We start from the raw sequence: 10,990 nt of genomic DNA, 5'->3' as shown, positions 1-10,990 counted from the left end.
TGAGTGTATTTTCCCATAGGGTTGAGGGTATAACTATTCGTAATAGCATATCCTTTGATCCTCCTTTTATATTCAAAATAGCATATCTTGCTATTTTGTAATAGCAAGATATCTATTCGTTCTTCTGATACACTCGTTGTCCTTTCATTCTAAATGATCGATGCCTACAAAGAGGGAGTAAAGGAAAAAGAATGATTCTCCAATTTTGTGTGCATGGAATGATGAGATAGGAACCACCTAGAAAAAAAGCTCCCAAATGCAACTGAATCCTGAAGAGCATGGATTGTGGTTTCTCCTTCGTTTTTTTGCCTTGAATCCATCCAGCTCCGAAACCCCTTCTAATTTGATTGCAAATTTTCTGAACTAGAGAACATAACCTATATACAAATCCAAGCTGTGAATGGTATGTGACACCCTTCACAAGTGTTTTGGAACACTAGTTTAGTCTGAACCTACAATTTTGTTTTATTATTTGATCACTTCTTCAGTCTTTGTTTTAGCAGATATGGCTGTTTCCACCCTACTATTAATCTTTGGCTGTTGTCATGAGTGCTGTATATATATATATATATAGATAGATAGAGAGAGAGAGAGAGAGAGAGAGAGAGAGAGAGGTATAAAATATGGATCTACTAGGATTCTTGAGTGTATGTTCATTCTCCCAACAACGACATTGCATGAGACATGAACCAAACAGAGAGACGCAACCATCGGCAGTCGAAAGTCGCAAGAACCTCTCGCCTCCTATGTCATGGTGAAGCATGATCACATCAACACACAGGCAGGGGGGGGGGGTGGGGTGGTGGGGGGCATCACATCTATATCTATACACTGACTGCTGACTGCTCTCACATACATACTCGCAAACTCCCATCCGCCTTTTTCCAAGTATCAACGATGATGATATCCTTCTCCCACACATACATACACGCCCGTGGCTGCGTGCGCATAAATATAAGCCTCCGATGGGTGGGTGGGTCTATACGCTGAGTCGATCGAGATAGCCATCCATGATGTCAGAAATCGACTCCAAGAATGCGGCCTCGTCGGTGGCCGGAAGAACAGCATTCTTGGCTTGGCTTATGATCTCTTCGATCTTGGACTCTTTGTTGATGGTTTCTCTACACATTATGCTTCCGATACGATACGGAGTGAGACCTCTTTCGACGCCTTTCTTGAGAAGCATGGTGGAGATGCGAAGAGTGCGAGCGCAGTCGGGCGACATCTCCCACCCATAGAACTTTAGCAGTGCGATGTCCTGCTCAGCGTCCAGCGACTTTATGTACTCTGTGGTTTCGGAATTAAAAGGTTGGCGAGACTGAGGCCAGTAGAGCCACTCGAATGTGCAATCCTCGAACTGCATCAATCAGAAAAGCAAGCATAAATATAATATATATAAATATAATATATATATATATAATATATATATATGCATTGCATCATCAAACAACAAACTGTGAGAACAAAAATTCCAGAGAGAATTCAGATCATACATAAATAAATAAATAAAAGGTAAGTGGGTCTGCAAACTCACATTCTCTGGCAGGCAGTATCCATGGTCGATGGGGACCAACGCTAGCCGTCCTCCTTCCCCCTCCTTGCAGACTAGGATATTTCCGGCGTGCCGATCTGCATTTGCCAATCTAATGTCTAACACGCAGATCTTATGAACCTCCTGCGCCGGAAACTCCCGAGTCCCCATGTCTTCGCAGCTTCCATAGTTCTTCACAAACATTTGCAGTGATCCCATCTTGAAGTCTATCGCTTCGTGTTCACATCCGGTGGGATGGTTAAAGCCTCCGTCCAAGCATCGAGCCATGACGGTCGGAGGAACCCCGGCGAATCCAAAGTCCACATGTGAGAATGAGCGGCGGCCACTGACGGGATGATCAAGAATGTACGCTGCCACTTCCCTGAGGGCACCTTCTCCTACCCGTGTCCCCCTTTTCAACCCTTCCCCATTCGTCGACGGTGGAAGTCCTCGAGGGTTGTTCACGGCCAGTGGTTCCTCGTCGATCGGCTTAAAGACGGCAACGTACTCATTGCCCGTGATGTCTTGCATGAAATAGGTTCCCCCTGTTCCTTCCGAAGACATTATAGGTGGGTTTCCCTTGTCCAGTCCAGAAAGAGTGGCACCGAGCAGATCCTTCATCAATCGAGGCAATTCCACCTTGGGATTGACGATGACTGGCTCGATCAACGCATCCCTACCCGGAGGCCTACTGTCCGCCACCGGTGCCCTGAAAAATGGCTCCAAGTCATTCTCCACAGCTCCGGTGCCGGCTTCTGCCGACCTATGCACCAGCAGGTGGATGAATGCATTGTTGTTTGTGCATATGTTATGGATCTCCTTCCGGTCTTGAAGCTGTTTCCGAGGCCGCCCTTGGAAGACACATTGTTCATCTTCAAGATCCGCAACCTGCTTGTTGACATGACGAACGGTTCGCCCCCGGTCGACGCGGAACTTGAGTTTCTTTCCAGATGCAGTCTTCACGGTGATGACACGGAGATCTGATGTTTTGATGATAAGATGGAGGACGTTGCCATCGGCCACACCGTAGTCACGTATTAGACAATCATTCCGAGCCATCTCCCGGCCATCGAATACCAGCTTCTGCTTCTTGGCAGCAAAGCCCTTGCAGCTCTGGACCTTGAGCTTTACGGAGGCGATGGAGTCGGACTCCAACACCCGCATGGGGATGACAGGGGCACCCAGAACTGCCAGGTATATCGTTATCAACTCTGGAGAGTAAAGTGGACCTCCGGCTCCATTGGAATGGCATGTTGACAGTTCAGCATCTTCCCGGATTGGCCGAAGAGTGGCTCCGGCGGATGACATCCCTTTCACTGTAAGGAAAACCATACAACCGTCAGAGCTTGATTTTAGCTGCACAACCAAAAGGAAATCGTTTTCCTCTCGATTTAATCCACCCAGAACAACAAACAATAAAGCACAATCCCGTCCGAATCCTACTAGCTTCCAAGGGAAAAGAGGAAAACGATTGCAACATGGAAACAATGTGATTGCCAGAGGTCGTTAAAGGATCCGCCTTTCTAATCATCGAAGAAGAACTAAACATGGATTGCAACCAGGAAACAATGTGATCGGACAAGGATCACAAGAACACGAGCAAAAACAACCGCCTTTGTACGAACAATTGGGGTTTCAGCCAAGAATTAGCACCCGGGGATCAAAAGAGTCCAAATTTGAAAAGATCTTCAAAGAAAAACCAGAAATAACAAAAAATCACTCAACGGAGAATCGAATGCAAGGGGGACGGATTCTTACAGAAAGGGAAGAACCGAAGGCCAATGGAGGACGGAGGCCACCTTAAATCGGCAGAGGAATACAGCTGATGGAGCGCAGGATCGGGTAGGGGAGGCTGCTCCAAATTTAGAGCTCCGTTCGGGGATCGATCTCGCGCTTATCTCTCTCTCTCTCTCTCTCTCTCTCTCTCTCTCGTTCCGGTCTTGGCTGCGAGTCATCCGCTTCGCTCCTCCTCCATCGTCACGGTTTAGAGGGATGACGGAGGAGGAAGGCAAGCGGAGGAGAGAGGGAAATGGCAACGGAATCGAAACGGTTGCCGTTAACGCGCGGTTCGCTCGGGCTTAACGGAGAACTCACCATCTCGGGAAAACGAGAAAGCAGGTTAGTTAAGTCGGATCCGTTAACAAGCGGATACGGATTTTTGTGCGGATCCGATTTGATCCGTTAAGGTCGAAATGGGATATCCATCCATCTGATTCGGTACAGATTCGAACAGCAAATTAGATATTTTTGTTGTATTTGGGATGAATTATTAATACCCAAATAACTGTTTGAGATAAAATACTTAAATTAGATTAGAATAAATATGAGCAAAAAGCTAAAAAAGGTCATCGAGTTAATTTGGATTAGGATAACCATTAATTAATTGAGTCGAGAATAAATGTGAGTAAAAGTATTACGTGGATTAAAAAACATTCCATTAATTCTAGATAAAGATTAATTAAAATTATATTAAAAAAAATCATTTTAACAAATTTTTAGATTTGATATAGATATATCCGATCGATAAATTTTAAATATTAGCTCACGTGGTTTTGATCATGAATCATTTAAGCCCTTATGATTTACTTGTGTCTAAAAAAATCTTTATATTTTTAAAAATATAGCATATAAACCCCTCCTATCAAAATCTGAGTTAATAAATCTCTTATCAAATCTGAGTTAACATAATAAATATGTTGACTCACAATAAACTATTAATATAATAAATATATTGACTCATAATAAACTATTAATATAATGATGTATGTAATTTAAGTTTAAAAAAGAGTTAAATCCATTTTAGTCATTGTGGTCTTGGTGACCACTTAGGCAAAAAATAGTATATAAACCCTTGCCATCAAATCTAAGTTAATAAATGTTAGAGTCTATTTATCTGATATACTGACTCATAATAAATAATTAATATAATAACATGTATAATTTAAGTTTAAAAAAGATTAAGATTTATCTTATCTAAGAAGAGCAAGCGACGAAGGCGAGACCGAAAGCTCTAAGCTCAGTGATGAACATCCTCCTCTAATCAATCTCGATTTTTTTTTAACTTAAATAAAAAAATTAAATTATATGTGTTATTATATTAATAATTTATTATAAGTCACCTAAACACTTTAATGTTTGTTAGAGGGTCATTTTTCGTTTTATTTTTTCTCATTATTTTTTTCTCTTTTGAATGTGGGATAATTTTTTTCCTCACAATATATGGCTAGCAAGAACAAATACCTCGAAAAGATACACCGTGCAACTTGATGAAACCATGTTCAACGTATGTTAGCATAATTTCTGGATACCTGGACTCGAATCATACACACATAAAACTCACAAGAATTAAATAGTTGTGTTGCATGAGTAAATCTAACATAGGTTCATGGCTGGCTCCATCTGTCACACCACCAAGCTACAAAAGAGCCACAAACATAATCAATTAGTAAACATCAGAGCGATTGCTCTTCTACCATATAAACCATGTACCATTAATGTTTGTAATTCCATCAGAAAATATATTGTGTAAATTGAGAGATAATACAAGAGTTGGTATTGGAGAGTTCCAATAGCGCGTCCCTGTGCAACTCCTTCCAATGTTGCCAAAAGACTCTTTATTCGATATCACATAACAAGAGGAAGAAAGAAAGCATATTAAGAGGACAAAAAGCCTCTGAAATAAGTCAGAGAAACCGAGTGGCAGCAAAACTCTCCCTCCTCATAGCTAATAACTGACTGATCTTGGCCTTTGATGTCATAAACAAGAGTGCATGGGGTGACAAAGCCATCCGATTGGAGTAGATTCAGAAATATAGTAAAAACCAATAACTCAAAAAAGTTCTGAAGAACCAAAACACTATACCCTTTGATCAGTTCATAATGCAAATTACTCTCCCAACTTCTGATACACAAACTCGATTTATTTTGGAAAATGACAAGATGAAGACTACTCATAATAAACTCATCTGGAAAAGGAACAGAAAAGATTCTTGTTTTAAAATAAAATAAAGGGAAAATATTCAAAATCATGTATCCTACTGTACTGACAGAAGATACTGTTATTAGTCACTACAGTTCCAGGATGCATGTTTTCAAACCACATAAACATCCATTCCTCTATTCACAATTATCGCATTAACGTGCATCAAAGTGCGATATGGTTACGCACCACATTGCAACCACAAAGCCACACATTGCATTGACATAATGGCACATACAAGTTTCGGATCTCACCTATAGAGACTGGGCGCACACTCCAGAGTCAGGGTTTGGCTGCTCCTTCCATATCCGGCCTGTGACACGCAGCTTCAGCTCTTTCCTGTCACCACCAGAGAAGAATAAGGCCATGTTCCTCTGTATTACAAGACCATCATGACTGTCTCGGACTTTGCGGTGGCCGTCACGGATGCTACGTGGAGTACCTTCCCATGTTAGCTTCCTGCCATTGCCCCCAACTTCAAGGCTGTAACTGAAGTTCCTTGCCTCATTTTCATCACCCATGAACCGTAGAAACGCCATGTAAACAGGAGCGATACCTAACTGGAAGGCTTCAAAGTGCAAGCAAAAGTACTGTCCAAAACAGTAAAAGACCTGGATGGCCAAAAAACATGGAGTGAGGAATTTAATTCAAAACCATATCAAAATCAGTATGATTACAAATATTGTATTCTTTTTATGTAGGAACCGTTCCACTTTCTATATATCTCTACAATAGAATTGAATTTGTGGACTCCCAGAAAAGGCTGTAAATCTGTAAAGGGTCAATCTGGCAGTTGATGGATTCCATTTCAACAAAATATTATGAAAATTCAGCCTCCTTCCCAATCTAATCAATTTGAGTACACTTGCACACTATGAATGAAATGAAATATACTAACAATTGCAAAGTGGTCGTGAGAACTTGGAAAGTTTTGGTCATAACTTTAAAGGCCTCAAGCATACTTACAGTCAGCATCCATGTTGCATTTTCAACCTCTCGTGGATTCGACTTTACATAACGGTGATTGAATGTGCATCCGGTATGCATGTCTACTTTATGATCGTCTCTCAAATGTGCGACCAAGAAAGGAATCTCGCCAACAACTGAGCATTCGGATCCAGCATATGGGCAATTATAAGGCCTGAAGTTGCATCGTGCTTCATGCTTGAGCTTGCTGTAGTAGGGAAAGATTTCAGGGCAGCCAAGTGTGCTATATTTGCAAGGCAGCTCAAGTGATTCGGCCACCTTTTCAAGTGCTAGACACCTGATGTCCCCAAGCTCTTGTCTACAAGTAGGGCACCGGTTATGCACTCTTGATTTACAAGTTGAGCAGAGTGTATGCCCATTACGGCACTGCAAAAGTTAGAAAACATGATTTCAATACAGGAACAAAAAATTAACAGCAGCAAGAAATTTAGTAGGTGATACCAATTTATTCCTTATCACTAATAACAGGGAAACATTTATAATGCACATAAATATATCAATTGTACAAATCTTTCCTTTATCAAATTGATCAGGCACTATGTAAATCCAGGTACATAATAGGCAGCATTTATTAAATAGAATCAAGAAGAAAAGAAGCAGTTCATCTGAAAATGGTGCCTCGCAGGAATTACAAAACAGTCGAAAGGAAACTTACACATTATCTGATGTTTTCTGAAGATACATGATCATCATACTTGCTGGTCAATGACTGATTAAATTGTTCATAATTCAGAATTTGCAAGAGGAGATCTACAAGCATTGGAAAAGCATTAAACAGTTCATCTTAGTCAAACCTGAACTGTTTTCATACCTATGCATAACGTAATCAGATCAAAATGGTTGTAAGTCGTAGTGTTTTTAAAAGCACTACGCGCCAAGGTCCCAAAATGCCTGAGCGCCTAGTCGCCAACCCAAGCGAAGCTAGGCGTTCTAGAATATTAAAATATATAAAATATATAATTATAAAATATATAAAAATATATATAATATAAAATATGGTAACAATAGTTTTAATTATCAGTTCTAAGGATTAACAATCCGCTTTTAATAGTAGTTAATCCACTTTCAACAGTTGTTATAATAGTGTGCAGTAGGGGGAGGAACCTTCGGACAGCAAGAGGAAGTTGTGGACGGTGACATCAACAACGGAGAAAGCTGTGGAACTGTCCCTTGACGACGGAGGGAGCTGCACACAAACGGTTAGGCAGTAGAGGGAGCTGCGCACGAGAAAAGCAGCAGTGAAGGAGCAAGATTTGAACCTTTATGTCAGCGGCAAAGGACTTAGTGGTGGAAGAGGAAGATTGGACCTTTCCGTCAGCTGCAAAGAATGCAACGAGGGATCCTAGGGTTTACCGAGCGAGTCGAGGGAGGGAAGTGGGTTTCGATTTTTTTACTGTTGGGCTTAGTTGGTTTGATTGAGCCAACTAAGTCACTGCTGAATCGAACGAGAGTCCAAAATCTGGTTTGACTCATTGGATTTGCTCGAGCGCCCGGGCGGCACTTAAGAGAAGCACATCACCTAGACCTTGTGCGAGGCGCTTGGGCCTCGCCTTGCTCGAGCGCCTAGACGAGCACCCGAATGCCTTTTAAAAACACTGATAAATCATACAGTCATGCTTAAAACATGTCATTAGTAACAATAAAGAGATATAATAACCACAACGAAGCATCAACTTAATGGGCACAAGAGTGATCAATATGGTAGGATCCACTGGACATGTAGCCATGTTCTGCAGCATGCCCATGCCAATCATTTAGAACTGAGTATGCACATTTGTAGCAGGCACATAACTGGTCATGGCACCAACATATTCTGATATCCTGTGGTCACGGAACATGCCAGCACCATGGCAATCCTTAACTATAACAAAGCTTGCACAAAATACTCTGTAATAAACTGAGATAACAAATGCCGCAGTCTGACACGAATGATGCAATCCAAAGGCTTCAATAATTTCCAATCATACTACCATACACCTGAAGCTTTCAAATTTTGTCACGTTAAAATCACCATTCTTTTTTTCTTGACCGATCCCAACATGAAACAACAGAAAATAGATTAGGGTCGATAATTCCCAATCCAAAACCCAGTTTCGGGATTAGTCCAAATCAATCAAAGCTCTTTCAAGTCAAAGTGGCAAAACAGATCGGATCATAGAAACTGCTGAAGCAATCCTGATCTGTTAGATTTCTGTCCCACTGACAGAAAAGGCTTCTTCTCTTAATGATTTTATATCAAAAACATTGGCCCTGCTACAGATTGTCTGAAACCATTGCAACAACCTGGAATTTCTTAAACCATCAAAACAGCCAAAATTAGAACTCTCTTGGGAGATCAAAGAAACAATGCATATGTTTGACTTCTAACAATGAGGCCAATCAACTTCTGAGAAATATAACCGGGTACAAACATAACTTTACCAGCATTCCTATACTTCCTTTGTGTGGTAGAAGTTCCCCCATACAGGATAAGACCAAGTAGGACGTAAGCAGATTCAAAATAAGCAGTTAATAGCAAACATGTTTATCCTTGCCGATAAACCGAATTAGTCTATCCGACCATGATTTAATATGTCTAAATACATGGTTCCATGAGATCATGATTATGCAAATAAGCTCTAGTTTCGCAAAAGTTGTCTATATTTTGCTAACAATTTAAAGAAACGAGATAACCACAAATCCTTCAGCAAAGCATTTAAGAGCCTAAAAACAACCCAAAAATTCCCAAGTCAAATATGAAAAGGCATCTAACCAGGTCCTCGCTCAGCTGTTACACAATGAAACGGAAAGGAAAGCATAAAGCAGACTCATCATTGCTACAACATAACTATAACCCACAAAAAAATTCCCATTTTCCAGTACTTTTTCTACCGTGGATTACATAAACCTCAACTGGATGATATAACTGCATTCAACACATCGCAATAACTAGCTGTGAAATAAAAATCAGATCCAAAATTTTGTCAGTGTATATGCTATGGTATTTAAATCTGAATCAGTTTTAAATTGTACAGGCCAAGAACTACCAAGCATAAGAACCAATGACAGGACAAATAAAGAAGCATATCACGTTTCAGATCAATAAATTCATTTAGATCCATCAGAAGGTTTTTTCATCATTTATGTATGTCCTAAGATCAACAACGACTCTGGATCATTTAATTAAATTTTATAATCCATCGTATATGTCCTAACATCAACAACTACTCTGGATCATTTAATTAAATTTCGAATCCACATGCCAAGCAACCAATTGAAACAAGATCTATATGGCCCCCTATTTTTAATTAGTAATACAGTATCAGATCTCATTGCGACCCACGTTCAAAATTAGAAACGTAGTGAAACAAGATTGACCAAATAGATGTTAACATTGCCACGGGGAACCCACAAAAGTCAAATTTCTCTACTTACGCGCAATTAAGCCGAATCAACCTGCATCTGAGTCTTTCAACTATCATAAAGCTTCCAATTATTGCATGATCTTAATAACTATAAGTCACCACGATAACCATTCAATTACCAAGCTTTTCACAAATTATTGGCCGAAATAGCCCAAATACTTGCCCTTATTATCACATCTAACAAAATAATCAGAAAAATCACAACTATTGATAATAAAATTCCAAAATCTAATGGGAAAACCCAGTGTCAAGAATGCATAATCTCGTAATCGCCCGATCACCATCACTTTGAAGACAACCCAAAATTCCAAAATACGAAATACCGACCTGATGGATCGGGGGATACATGGAGTTGGTGCAGACGGGGCACTCGAGTAGCTCGTGGACGCTGGTGGCGGGCGCGATCCCGGGGAGAGGGGGAGCGCCGCTGCCGTGTGGTTTGGGGAAGGGGTGGCGGTGCTGGGTGACCTCCTCCTCATCAAGCCCATCCGTCAATGAGACACAATCGACGCTATCCGACTCCATTCATCAAAACAGCAAGAGATCAAAACCCCTCTCCACCGCCGGACCCTCCCCGTCTCGATCGGGAGGGGAATCCCAGGGGAAAAAAGGAGAGATTTTGCAGGGAAAACAGGTGGAGAGAGAGAGATAGAGAGAGAGAGAGACAGAGAGAGAGAGAGAGAAGGGTAACAGGGAACTGATGAGCGAGAAGATATATATATATATATATATAACGATTTCCCATAAGAAAAAACCTCCTCCTTTTGGCTTTTCCCATATGTTTTTTTTTTTTTCATATTTCCTTAATAGCATTCGCTGGTTCATCTAATTTTGAATATACTTTTAATTTGAGAGTCACACACCTGCCTAATTTTTTCCACCCTCCCGCGCACCACCCCCACCCCTCCCCGTTCCTTTTTTTAACCCTCCACAATAATTTTTACTTTATGAAATGAGAATCATAAGTATTTTTCTAATTTTTCAATCAATTTAACTTTGTTACGAAAGTTATAGTATTTTTTAAAATGTACTAAAAACACTATAACTCATATAGAAATCAAATCATTTAGATGTTTATTTTTGAAAATA

General features: G+C 40.5%; 2 protein-coding genes across 3 annotated transcripts; both read right to left on the bottom strand.

The window, feature by feature from the left end:
- Positions 1 to 633: 633 nt before the first annotated feature.
- On the bottom strand, positions 634 to 3,673 carry LOC135615251 (phosphatidylinositol 4-kinase gamma 4-like). The gene is made up of 3 exons (XM_065113498.1): positions 3,290 to 3,673; positions 1,535 to 2,847; positions 634 to 1,357 (listed from the first exon to the last, which is right to left on the bottom strand). The coding sequence occupies exons 2-3, from the start codon at positions 2,837 to 2,839 to the stop codon at positions 980 to 982; spliced, it is 1,683 nt and encodes a 560-aa protein (XP_064969570.1). The 5' UTR covers positions 2,840 to 2,847; positions 3,290 to 3,673; the 3' UTR covers positions 634 to 979.
- A 1,824-nt stretch (positions 3,674 to 5,497) lies between these two features.
- Positions 5,498 to 10,589, bottom strand: LOC135615252 (E3 ubiquitin-protein ligase SINAT5). 2 transcript variants are annotated; one of them, XM_065113500.1, is made up of 4 exons: positions 7,757 to 8,692; positions 7,602 to 7,683; positions 6,477 to 6,863; positions 5,498 to 6,121 (listed from the first exon to the last, which is right to left on the bottom strand). In XM_065113500.1, exons 2-4 carry the CDS (start codon positions 7,635 to 7,637, stop codon positions 5,765 to 5,767), a joined length of 780 nt encoding a protein of 259 aa, XP_064969572.1. In that variant the 5' UTR covers positions 7,638 to 7,683; positions 7,757 to 8,692; the 3' UTR covers positions 5,498 to 5,764. The 2 variants fall into 2 exon arrangements, with proteins under 2 accessions (XP_064969572.1, XP_064969571.1); XM_065113499.1 differs by lacking the exons at positions 7,602 to 7,683; positions 7,757 to 8,692 and adding an exon at positions 10,229 to 10,589.
- Positions 10,590 to 10,990: the final 401 nt, after the last annotated feature.

Source organism: Musa acuminata, chromosome BXJ2-6, assembly GCF_036884655.1.
Source record: "Musa acuminata AAA Group cultivar baxijiao chromosome BXJ2-6, Cavendish_Baxijiao_AAA, whole genome shotgun sequence".
Taxonomy (NCBI): domain Eukaryota; kingdom Viridiplantae; phylum Streptophyta; class Magnoliopsida; order Zingiberales; family Musaceae; genus Musa; species Musa acuminata.
The sequence above is the reverse complement of the archived record's forward strand: the minus strand, read 5'-3'. Positions and strand labels throughout refer to the sequence as shown.

Excerpts from the sequence above, each read along its gene's own strand:
- LOC135615251 (XM_065113498.1), bottom strand. The coding sequence starts at position 2,839 with ATGTCATCCGCCGGAGCCACTCTTCGGCCAATCCGGGAAGATGCTGAA. Across the intron at positions 1,358-1,534 it reads GATACTGCCTGCCAGAGAAT|TTCGAGGATTGCACATTCGA; the intron begins GTGAGTTTGCAG and ends TGATTGATGCAG.
- LOC135615252 (XM_065113499.1), bottom strand. The coding sequence starts at position 10,426 with ATGGAGTCGGATAGCGTCGATTGTGTCTCATTGACGGATGGGCTTGAT. Across the intron at positions 6,864-10,228 it reads TGTATCCCCCGATCCATCAG|TGCCGTAATGGGCATACACT; the intron begins GTCGGTATTTCG and ends TAACTTTTGCAG. Across the intron at positions 6,122-6,476 it reads ATGCAACATGGATGCTGACT|GTCTTTTACTGTTTTGGACA; the intron begins GTAAGTATGCTT and ends TTGGCCATCCAG.